This window comes from Daucus carota, chromosome 9 (assembly GCF_001625215.2).
Source record: "Daucus carota subsp. sativus chromosome 9, DH1 v3.0, whole genome shotgun sequence".
Taxonomy (NCBI): domain Eukaryota; kingdom Viridiplantae; phylum Streptophyta; class Magnoliopsida; order Apiales; family Apiaceae; genus Daucus; species Daucus carota.
The window spans coordinates 210,651-222,769 of NC_030389.2; the positions used below are offsets into that span (position 1 = coordinate 210,651).

The 12,119-nt window shown below is 38.0% G+C and overlaps 1 protein-coding gene across 1 annotated transcript; it reads left to right on the top strand.

Moving 5' to 3' along the window:
* The first annotated feature begins 1,298 nt into the window (after positions 1–1,298).
* LOC135149351 (uncharacterized) lies at positions 1,299–11,663 on the top strand. Its single transcript, XM_064084929.1, has 2 exons — positions 1,299–3,060; positions 6,503–11,663. Exon 2 carries the CDS (start codon positions 8,175–8,177, stop codon positions 9,672–9,674), a length of 1,500 nt encoding a protein of 499 aa, XP_063940999.1. The 5' UTR covers positions 1,299–3,060; positions 6,503–8,174; the 3' UTR covers positions 9,675–11,663.
* The last annotated feature ends 456 nt before the right edge of the window (positions 11,664–12,119 follow it).

Consider the following 12,119-nt stretch of genomic DNA (forward strand, 5'->3'; position numbering starts at 1 on the left):
GACTGAATCGGAGTAGATATAATGAAGTTCGAGTTTTTGACGAATTCTCAAAGACGTAAACGGGAATTTCATGAAAATTTCACCGGGCAGTTTCTTTTCATATTTTCACATAAATGGGTCCCTATTGATATATGAATTTGGTCACGACCATATTTGGGGCAGTCGGGACTGAATCGTAGCTGATATAATGAATTTCGAGTTTTTAACGAATTCTCAAAGGGGTTAGTACACGGAAATTTCTTGAAAGTATCCCTGGGAAGTTTCTTTTGATATTTCCACATAAATAGGTCCCTATGGATATAAGAATTTCGTCACGACCATATTTGGGGCAGTCGGGACTGAATCGGAGCAGATATAATGAAGTTCGATTTTTTGACGAATTCTCAAAGAGGTTAGTACACGGGAATTTCATGAAAATTTCACCGGTAAATTTCTATTGATATGTTCACATAAATGGGTCCCTATCGATATATGAATTTGGTCACGACCATATTTGGGGCAGCCGGGACTGAATCGGACCTGATATAATGAAGTTCGAGTTTTGACGAATTCTCAAAGGGGTTTGTACACGGGAATTTTTTGAAAATATCACAGGGCAGATATTTTTGATATTTTCACATAAATGAGTTCCTATGGATATATGAATTTTATCACGACCATATTTGGGGCAATCGGGACTGAATCGGATCAGATATAATGAAGTTCGAGCACGGGAATTTCATGAAAATTTCACAGGGCAGTTTCTTTTGATATTTTGACATAAATGGGTCCCTATTGATTAGTCCATATTTTTGCAAATTTAAGTGCCTATTTTTTTTGTTTATTTTCATAGTATTAATCGCTTATTTATTTTATTTCAGGAAATTGTAGATAAATAAAGAAAGAAGAGAAAATGCAAGAAAAAGGGAGAAAAAGAAAAGAAAAGAAGAAAATCAAAGAGAGTTGGCAAGCAAGGGGGCACATGGAGGGCTATGATCTACCCAACACACATCACACATGGATGGATTAGATTTAGCCACCCTACCCCTAAACCCTAAATCTTTAGCTATAAATTCCCCCATCCCTTCACTTGTAATCATCTTCTTTTTAACCTAGTCTTTTCCTAGTTAGTAGGTAGTATAGTGCTAGATCTTCTTTTGTTCTCTCATTTTCATACTACATTTGTAAACACTTTTATTTTTAATGCAAATCTTTCTTTAGCTTGATCTTGTATTGTTTTTTTGATTTATTTATTTTCTCCAAAATTGTATGATCCTTCTAAAGTACCACCACATGCTTTTAAGCTTTTGGGAAATGAAGAATCATTGAACTTGTGATTAGTGTAGATCTCTTACTTTTTAGTTTTAAATTTTTGAAAAGTAATTGAAACTCTAGCACAAAAGATGATTTGTGTGGGGGTTGAAAATCTAGATTTAAAGACTAACGAGTAGTAATATAAATTCGGCAGTTTATTAATCCATCAAACAGTTTAGCAGCCCAGTGATTCATATGCTTTTGTTTACTTGTTTTTTTTAAAAACCCTTTTCGTTGCTTTTGTTGCGTAAACAAAACCCCTCCCCTGTTTCTTTCTATTATGCTCTGTTCCTTTATTTTACTGAGTCATACTTGCCGAGTCAGCCGAGTCTAGTACCGAGTCGTTGCTTGGCTGGGTTGAATTCTAGTCCCCTGTTTCCGAGTCAATTTGCTGAGTTTTGTTCTTTGTTTCTGATGATGAGTCTTGCTTCGTTTTTAATTGTCGAGTTTGTTTTGTTTCTTAATGTCGAGTCTGGTTTTATACTGAGTTGCTGGGTTTGTTTTTGGTGTTCGTCGTTTTTGTTAAGTTGTGTTTTCTTGAGTCAAATTCTTGTTTAAGTTTTGAACTGAGTAGCTTAGTTTGTGATCTGTTTTGTTGCTCTGTTCTGTCCGAGTTGCGTTTCTGATGTACTGAGTCGCGATTGAGTCAGTCCCGAGTCGCCTTCGAGTCCTGCAGTTTTGCTTGTTTCCGAGTCCACTGTAGTCGCGAGTTGGGTCCGTTGTTGCTACTGAGTTTATATAATCGTTGCTTAATTTTAATCTGAGTTTTGCCCGAGTCAGTTGCTGCGTTTCTGAGTCCAGTAAATCGAGTCTTGTTGTTTCGTTTTAGAAGTTTGAGTTTGTTTTATTCAGCTGAGTTTTGTTCGAGTCCTGGCTTGAGTCCTAATTGCTGCGAGATTTTATTTTCTGTTTGTGTTTCAGCTCCTGTTTGAACTGGCACTATGTTTCCGGTTTCGAGTCACGCTCGTAGTCACAATCTAGTCTTGTTGTTTAGTTTTGATTTGAATTTGGTGTTATTTGGCTGCTCTGTTTTCTTCGAATCGATAGTGTAGTGCCGAGTTTAGTCCTGTCACCGCTGGTGTTTGTTTTCCGAGTTCTGCTTTAAAACTGAGTCTGAGTCGTTTGTTTTAGTTAGAGTCTGGGTTCACCGAGTCTGTTTTGTGTTGTTTTGGCCGAGTAGTCATCCTTTATTTTTTTGTATTTTTTTGTGGCTGCATTTGTTGATTTCATGTTTTGGTTCTCACGTGAGTTTCGTTAATGATTGATAAAGGTTGTGGATTTTATATTGGATAAAGTTGCAAAATGACGTCATGCCAAATTTATATTAACTCATTTTGTCTTCTAGTCCTTGAAGTTGTAAGTTTAAGTTTAGTTTATCAATTTCTAGTTTAATTTGTTTTTTTTTAAATTAGTACTCAAGATATCCTACTTGTTAATTAGTTAAATCGTAATTTCCCCAAACTTTCAAAATTAGTTCTAATTCGCCTAGATTTTAAGTAAGGTAATGCGAAAATAATTTTAATCTCTGTGGACGAATCTTAAATATTAAAACGGTGATCGTGCGCTTGCGATTATTTTTCTCTTTTCGAGCACATCAAGTTTTTGGCGCCGCTGCCGGGGATTAAAATTAATTTTTCGCACCTTTATTTTTAATCTTTCGGATTAGCTTGTTTTCTCACTATTTTTTGTTCTTTATTTCGAGGAGGAATATTCGGGAATTATGGAGTAAAGTGGACAAATTTTGCTCGGATTTGGAAGCTTGCTTTGGTATCCCGTATCTCTCCACTCTTATTTTTCGTTTTTATTTAGAAAATCACAAACAAATCTAAAAATTGAAAATCACAAAAAAATTAAAAATTTTAAAATCCAAAAATATTAGTTAGAAATACATATTTGTGCATCATGCATTTACTCACTTAGGAGCACATCATTTAGATTTTAATTTTTGTTTTTAAATTTTCGTACCTTTAATTGTGGTGATCGCTGGAGGACCCCAAGGTACGTTAATTTCTTTCTTTTCTCTAGATTAGGACACGTAGTCTAAGCATCCATAGTTGTTTATCGTTTTAATTATCTAGTTGTGTGGTGCATCATTTTAAATAAATCTTAAGGGCAAAACCCAATCACAAAATAAGGGAAGGGATTTCATCACTCTTTCCTTGGCCCACAACAACTAATTTCTTCATTTGCATTTACCTAGCCTTTTAATAAAATGAATTAGACGTTAGCCCCTAGGATTTCGCGCTCAACTAGGAAGGTACCTAAAAGACGAGGTAATCTTTAATTATTCCGACTTTTCGGTGTCTAAGGACAAGCGAAAGCTTACCTGGCCGATTAAGGTTTGGTGTCTAAGCGCGGAGATTGGCCTCTTGGCAATGCCTGCTCCAAACTGGCCAGACCGGTCCGAATAACTTTGGATTTATCAAGTTTTTGGTGGTCCTTAACGTTAGGAGCAAGGTCTAGTTCATTTTTTTTAGGGAACCCTAGATTTAGGTTTTTCTTTCTCTTTTACACCCTTTCTTTTGTGTGTTTTAATTTTTCGCACTTACTTGCTACGTGTTTACTATCTAGTTTATGCGAACTACTTGGGTTAGGAACGAATCGTCTAGATTAGTAAGACCTATAATCGAGATTCCCTCGTCCTCTTCGGATTCCGAAACCCTAGAAGTTCTAGAACCGATAGTAAACATGGCCCTTTCACTCAAGGATCGTTGTTATCCATCTCGTTCAAGTCAACCTTCGTGCATCACCCTTCCTCCCGTTAATGGGAATAATTTCGAAATTAAGGCACATCACATTAGCATGTTGCCTAAGTTTTTAGGGAGTGAGGGTGAGGATCCTTATCTTTTCATTCAAGAATTCGAGGAAGTTTGTTCCCTCCAAAAGCTCCACCAATTAACGGAAGATTCAATTAGACTTAGGCTCATTAATTTTGCGCTTAAGGAGAATGCTAAAAAATGGCTATATAGTCTTCTCGTTAATTCTATCTCCACGTGGGAGGGGTTCGTTGTGGTATTTCTTAAAAAGTATTTTCCAAATCATAAGACTACTCGAATTACAAATGAAATAAATCAATTTCATCAAAGTGAAAATAAGTCTTTTTGGAAATTCTTTGATCGTTTTAAAAATCTCTTATCACAATGCCCCCACCACGGAATAGAAAAATGGAGACTTTGCAAGATAGTTTACGAGGCCTTAGATAGTCAAACCACCGCGTTATTAGAGTCTATGTGCCAAGGTAAATTCATGGAAAAAGATGAGGACCAAGGGTGGGAATTTTTCGAGGATTTAGCGGAAAAGACTATGATGTGGGAGTCAACTAGGGAGCCCAAAAAGTCAATTCAGGCATCTAGCGCTAGGGGCTTGCATTCGATAGGAAATAATGTGGCAACCGATGCCAAACTAGCCACCCTAACTAGGAGACTTGAAGCCTTAGAAACTAGTAAATCTCCCCCACAAATGTCGATGCTCCCTAATTACAATTTTCAAAATCCCGGAACCCAACCCGCGCACGAGTTTGAACAAGTAAACGCAATGTTTCAAAATCCTAGGAATGATGCGTTTGCACCCATTTATAATCCCGGGTGGAGGAATCACCCAAATTTCTCATGGACCCAAGGTCAAATTTTTCAAAATCAAGGCCCAACTTCTTTTCAAACTCCTCAAACAACTTTTCAAAGGCCCAACCCAAACTCTTGCCCAATCCAAAGTCCGAACTCATTTCCTAACCCAATTCAAACTCCTTTGAATCCTCCCGGTTTCAATGATTCGGATAAACGTCTTAATTCTTTAGAAAAGAGTTTGGAAGCCTTAGTTAAATCGCAAACTAATTTGACTCAATCTCAACATACTTTCATGACAACCCTAACCCAAGATAGGCAAATTTTGCATTCTAACGTGCAAGCCGTGTCTAAGTTAGAGGCGCAATTGAGTCAATTAGCTAGCGCGTTGTGTGAGCGAGAGAAGAACAAGTTGCCAAGTCAACCCGAGGTCAATCCTAAGTTTCCTCTCAATCAAAGACCTCACGAGAATGTTAATGCAATTATCTCTCTAAGGTCGGGAAACCAAGTGGATAACAAAGTTGGTGAGAACGTTAATGAAAATGAAGAGTCGATTCCTAAATCAAACCCTTCTTTGTCTAGCACTATTTATGACCAACCCGAATGTTCTCGAATCCGTGAGTCTATGAGTGAACTTAGTCCTGGGCCCATTTCTCAAAAGCCCAACGAAGAAGTTTACAAGCCAAGGGTTCCTTACCCACAAAGACTCATTCCTCCTAAACAATCGGCCCAAATGGAACAAATCCTAGAGGTTTTCAAACAAGTCAAGATAAACATTCCTCTTTTAGATGCCATTCAACAAGTTCCTTCTTATGCCAAATGTCTAAAAGATTTGTGTACCCATAAGAGAACCACTCATGTTCCAAAGAAAGCCTTTTTGACCTCTCAAGTTAGCTCGATTCTCTCGAATCAAATCCCCGTGAAATATAAGGACCCCGGTTGTCCTACAATTTCTTGTGTCATAGGCGATAAATTTGTGGATAAAGCTTTACTTGATTTAGGAGCGAGTGTGAATCTTCTTCCTTTCTCGGTCTATCAAGCCCTAGGATTAGGGGATCTCAAGACCACCAATATGACCCTCCAACTTGCCGATCGTTCCATTAAAATGCCAAAGGGAATTATTGAGGACGTGTTGATAAAAATCGGTGATTTTATCTTTCCCGTTGACTTTGTTGTTCTCGAGACTCAACCCGTCTCGAATCCTAAGAACCAAATTCCTATCATTTTAGGACGACCTTTTCTCGCTACATCCAATGCCTTAATCAATTGTAGGAATGGTTCTATGAAGCTCACTTTTGGAAACATGACCATAAACTTAAACATTTTCAATGTAGGAAAAGAACCCAATGAACTTTATGAGCAACCTATAGGGGTTAATGTGGTCAACTAGTTTGTCACATGGTCTAGCTTTGAGGATAGTGAGATTGAGTCTCTTCTTAATGAGGACTTCAAAGTCAACAACGAGAACAATAGGGAATATCATGAGTCTTTGAGAGAGTTGACCTCGGAGGAGTTGTTAGGAGAATTGAACGACATTTGTGATAAGTGGTATTTATACACACTTATAGGCCTTCATTTCCACTTAAATTGGTTGGTTGTACTTAAGTGTTTAGTGTCTTTTGATGTGTTTTTATTGTTTTTCTGTGCAGGTCACGAGTTGAGGTGATGAAGTGATTTTCTATCATTTTAGGTTGTTTTTGGTGCATTATTTGCAAGAATAGAGAATTGTGGATTCCTCACGACTTGGGATTTTGTGGGTACATCTTCTACAAACCCTCACGAGAACACACTCGTCCACTAGAGCTATCTAGGGGTTTAAAGGGCTTGTTGCATATGCTAAATGCAACCGTGATCACCTACGGAAGTGGTACTAGAAGCGAGGAAGGACACGCACACGAGAACGAGCAAAAAACGAAGAAACAGGGCTGCCATCACAGACAGTAGCGCGCCCGCGCTACTTGTTAGCGCGCCCGCGCTACTAACTGCTGTGACTAGCGCGCCTGCGCTAGTTTAGCGCGGCCGCGCCCAGCAGAAGTGTTCCGGGCCGATTTTTACAACTATTTTGATGGATTTTCGCAGCGGTCGAGGCCCGTTTGACTTGGTCAATGTATTTTAATTTCTCGTGTGTAAAACCCTAGTCTCATAGAAGTAGTTGGTAGTAGAGAACAATATCATAGTTTTCAGATTATTCATTCAAGCACATTATCGGTTTTGTATTGGATCGTTCTTCGCGAGGAAGTGACAGTTTCGAGCGAGATCGTGAACATCAAATCTGTAACGTGTGATCCTTATTATTATTAATTCAAGCATTTTTATTCCATTCAATTCTTGTCTTTTATTTATAATGTTTTCACTAGAACCCATGATGTCGATTAGTTCGATTATGAACTAACCGCCTTCATGGGATTCTAATGGATTTATCGATGTAATCTAGTATCGAATATTAATTACTTGATTTTGTGACGTACGTTGATTTCTTTGCATGAGCCGTGCTTATTCTTCTTAGAAGCGTAGCTAACTTCTAAGTTGTTTGTTAATTCTTTCTGAAGCGAGAGTGGATGATTGAATTTAGAACTTTGCCATGTAAACATAGGATTATGTGAATGAAACATAATTTGTGGTAGACTTGAACTATTTTTATCACCCTGTGTAATCACGATAGACGACTTGCTTTTAAACCTTTCTGCTTACACTACCGCTATAGAGATATAGGGTCTGAGCTTTGTTGGTGTCCATGAGATTTCTGTCTTAATTGCGGATTTTGATTGGTATGATATGTGTGCAACGAGAGTTGGCATGTATTACTTTCGTGTTGTCTGATTAGGATCAACAGTCGCAGGTTAATCAGTAATTTCAATTCTAGATGAATTCGATAATGAAGTTAGAATCCCATGTGTTATCCTATTCTGAATTTGATTAGTAATTTTAGTTATTAGTATAAAAGAAACCATCCTTGTTAATTGTCTTGGCAGTGAAAATTGATCATACATTGTTGCATAGGTGCGTATTCTTAATTCACCAGTCTCTGTGGGAACGAACAAATATATTACTTGTGATCACGTGCGCTTGCGTGTAGATTTCACCGAACAAGTTTTTGGCACCGCTGCCGGGGACTCGGTGTTAATTAATTAGTTTACGTACTTGTCATCAGTGTGCATTAAAATTCACTGACTCGGATTCTTTTCTCACTTTTCTTAGTTGTTGTTGTATCTATTGTTTTTGTTTAGTTATTTATAATGTTTCCTTTGCCTCCTTGGGACTTCAGTTCCAAGTGAGCTTTTACTGCGTTCTTGGCTGTGTTTGTGTTGTTACAGGGTTACAATGGAAGAAGTCGATACCTTTGCACTTCTATCTTCCATAGTTGAGGCATATTCGTCGAAAGCTACAGAGCCGACCTTGTATCCGATGAGTGTCGATGAGATGTCACAAGTTGCCCCTACAACATACAGCTTCTGTCAAGTTTGTGGTGTTCAGGGTCACTATAGTTATGAATGCTCTTATAACCACTTCAACTCTCAGAATACTCAGTCGGGACATGGATATAATTATCAAGAAGGATATGAGTACAATCAGTATTCTAATTCTTGTGATCAAGAATGGATGGATCAACCAGATTTCTCTTACATGGACAACAATTTTGGTGATCTCCCATATCATGGTCAACATCAATTTCAAGAACAACAATTTCAGCAACAATGTTATGAAGAACCTCCAATGCAACAATATGATCAGTTTGAGCAACAGTATTATCAGCCTCAATATGAGCAACCACAATCTCAACAGTATCAATATCCTCAAGTACAAGAGCTACAGGTTCCTCAACCCACTGTAGAAGTGCTTTCTGATCAAACAAATGAGGTATATGATATGTTGGTAAACATAAACAAGACGCTTAAGGAACTCAAAGCTACACAACTGATGATGGAGGCTCGACTTGAGCGGTTAGCTAGTTCTTTTACTGTCGAACAACCCGATTCTTCTCCACTTATAGCCACCCAAGTTGAAGATGACATAAATGCTACCATTCTTACAAATGATGGAGATTGTGATAGTTTTTCGACCTGGGATGATGATGTGCCTATTAATAAAGAGGAAGATCGTGTCGCTGACGGCAAAATCGATGAAGTTGTTGTTATGGACCGTGTGGGCGATGATGAGGTGCGTGAAAAAAGCAATATCGAGTTGATCGTAGTTTCTCCTACACCAGGTGTGCTTGAATTACATTTCCTGAAGGGGATTAGCTCAATCAAGGTTGCTCCATGTTCTGATATTGAAAATTTGGCTTTCAATCCAACCTCTACCCCTATACTTGAGAGTACATGTTTTAAAGCTGACATGATGATTGTCCAAGATGATCTTACACAAAATCTGGTGGGTTATCCAGTCCAAAAGGCTCTTACACTTCAACTCTTGGAAAAAGAGGATAGCAATTTCATCTCTTTATTCAGTGACATGAAAGGCCAAGAAGTTCTTATGACTCCTGTGAAAGTGAAGAGTTCTGAAAAACCACCACCCGAGCCTCCACCTTGTGTGAAAGTCGAAGGAGTTCGGTCCTTTAATGGATGTGAATTTTTTCGTTGTTTTATCACAAAGTTCTCTGAAAGTATAAATGTCGATCAATGGTTACTTCTTGAAGTGACAATTAAGTTTACTAACGTTTGTTTGGAGACTTTCTACAGGACAAAGACAATATTTGATGCTCTTGATTTTATTTGTGGTGGCGAGATTTTGTTTGAGAAAGTGGATACCCCATTTCTTAAACCTAAGCAATATCCTCCACCGGATTCACCTCCGGCAGAGGAGGGGGAGGACTCCGATTAGGTACGTGTTCGCTCTAGCCTTTTTATCACTTTCAATGGGGACATTGAAAAAATTAAGTTTGGGGGTGGTAATCTAAGGAATAGCATATTATAATGTAGTTTATTATTGCATGTGTTAGTTAGTTCATGTAGTTCACGTTTATTTTATTTTGCTTTGATTATTTCTCACGTTTTTTTTATTTTCTCACGTTTTCTTTCTAGTTTTTTCTTTTTTTTATTTTACATGTTTAGTGGTAATTGTCGTAGTTAGTATCACGAGCATTTGCATGAATTATGAAGTTAAGCCAAGTTAATTGCCTATGATGAGTTATGTGCGTAGTTCTTGATTAGTAGTTTCAATTGCAATGCTAGGTTAGTACTTGAAAATTGCTTGTGTTGGAAATTGTAATTCACATATATTCTTGAGATAGGATTTAGACGAAATTCCATGAATTCTAGGATTGAATTGAGCACCCTTCAGCTTAGGTCTGTAAATCTTAAGTTTGGGGGAACTGAGGGGTAGATATGCCTTTCTAAAAAAAAAAAAACAAATAGTAGTAAATAAATTCATTAGAAAAATAAGTGGTATAATTAACTAGGATGAGCTCATTAGTACTCGAGTAATTAAGTCTGAGGGGACTTTGTGCCTAACAACCTAAAGCCCTTCGTGGTTTGGGATTGTTGACCCAACGCTCGCTACATGGGTACTAGTGCAAAAATCTTTAGGGATCTCAACCATTGCACGGTTAAATAAACCACTAGAATAAAGTGAATAATTGGTGTGTGAAGTCTTGTGGTGTTCGTAACGCATTTACACTGCGAAGCGCTCTGACCTTAGACCAAGCAATTAATCACCAATATAAAAAAAATATATAGGTAATAAAATAGAAGGGTGTGGATATTCTTTGGGACCTTGGCTTTAGTTGGACTTGAGTGACGGGGTGTTAGTTTTAAACTTTTACGATTCTTGATGGGGATTCTGTGGGAGTAGTAGTTTTGTCTTGTCTCAATAAAAGAGCATGCTTGCACACACTGGCACTCCACACTTGTAAATAGAAGAGTAATTGACTTGGTAGCGAGAGAGATGAAACTCGAGAACATTAGCACAATCTGAGGTATTATGATTGGCAAGGCAATTACTTCATAGTTCACTCATTCATCACGTAGTTGCATTCATGCATTGCATTGTATTATTGTATAGTGTCGTTGACGCTTGAGGACAAGCATCAGTTTAAGTTTGGGGGTGTGATAAGTGGTATTTATACACACTTATAGGCCTTCATTTCCACTTAAATTGGTTGGTTGTACTTAAGTGTTTAGTGTCTTTTGATGTGTTTTTATTGTTTTTCTGTGCAGGTCACGAGTTGAGGTGATGAAGTGATTTTCTATCATTTTAGGTTGTTTTTGGTGCATTATTTGCAAGAATAGAGAATTGTGGATTCCTCACGACTTGGGATTTTGTGGGTACATCTTCTACAAACCCTCACGAGAACACACTCGTCCACTAGAGCTATCTAGGGGTTTAAAGGGCTTGTTGCATATGCTAAATGCAACCGTGATCACCTACGGAAGTGGTACTAGAAGCGAGGAAGGACACGCACACGAGAACGAGCAAAAAACGAAGAAACAGGGCTGCCATCACAGACAGTAGCGCGCCCGCGCTACTAACTGCTGTGACTAGCGCGCCTGCGCTAGTTTAGCGCGGCCGCGCCCAGCAGAAGTGTTCCGGGCCGATTTTTACAGCTATTTTGATGGATTTTCGCAGCGGTCGAGGCCCGTTTGACTTGGTCAATGTATTTTAATTTCTCGTGTGTAAAACCCTAGTCTCATAGAAGTAGTTGGTAGTAGAGAACAATATCATAGTTTTCAGATTATTCATTCAAGCACATTATCGGTTTTGTATTGGATCGTTCTTCGCGAGGAAGTGACAGTTTCGAGCGAGATCGTGAACATCAAATCTGTAACGTGTGATCCTTATTATTATTAATTCAAGCATTTTTATTCCATTCAATTCTTGTCTTTTATTTATAATGTTTTCACTAGAACCCATGATGTCGATTAGTTCGATTATGAACTAACCGCCTTCATGGGATTCTAATGGATTTATCGATGTAATCTAGTATCGAATATTAATTACTTGATTTTGTGACGTACGTTGATTTCTTTGCATGAGCCGTGCTTATTCTTCTTAGAAGCGTAGCTAACTTCTAAGTTGTTTGTTAATTCTTTCTGAAGCGAGAGTGGATGATTGAATTTAGAACTTTGCCATGTAAACATAGGATTATGTGAATGAAACATAATTTGTGGTAGACTTGAACTATTTTTATCACCCTGTGTAATCACGATAGACGACTTGCTTTTAAACCTCTCTGCTTACACTACCGCTATAGAGATATAGGGTCTGAGCTTTGTTGGTGTCCATGAGATTTCTGTCTTAATTGCGGATTTTGATTGGTATGATATGTGT

Excerpts from the sequence above, each read along its gene's own strand:
- LOC135149351 (XM_064084929.1), top strand. The coding sequence starts at position 8,175 with ATGGAAGAAGTCGATACCTTTGCACTTCTATCTTCCATAGTTGAGGCA.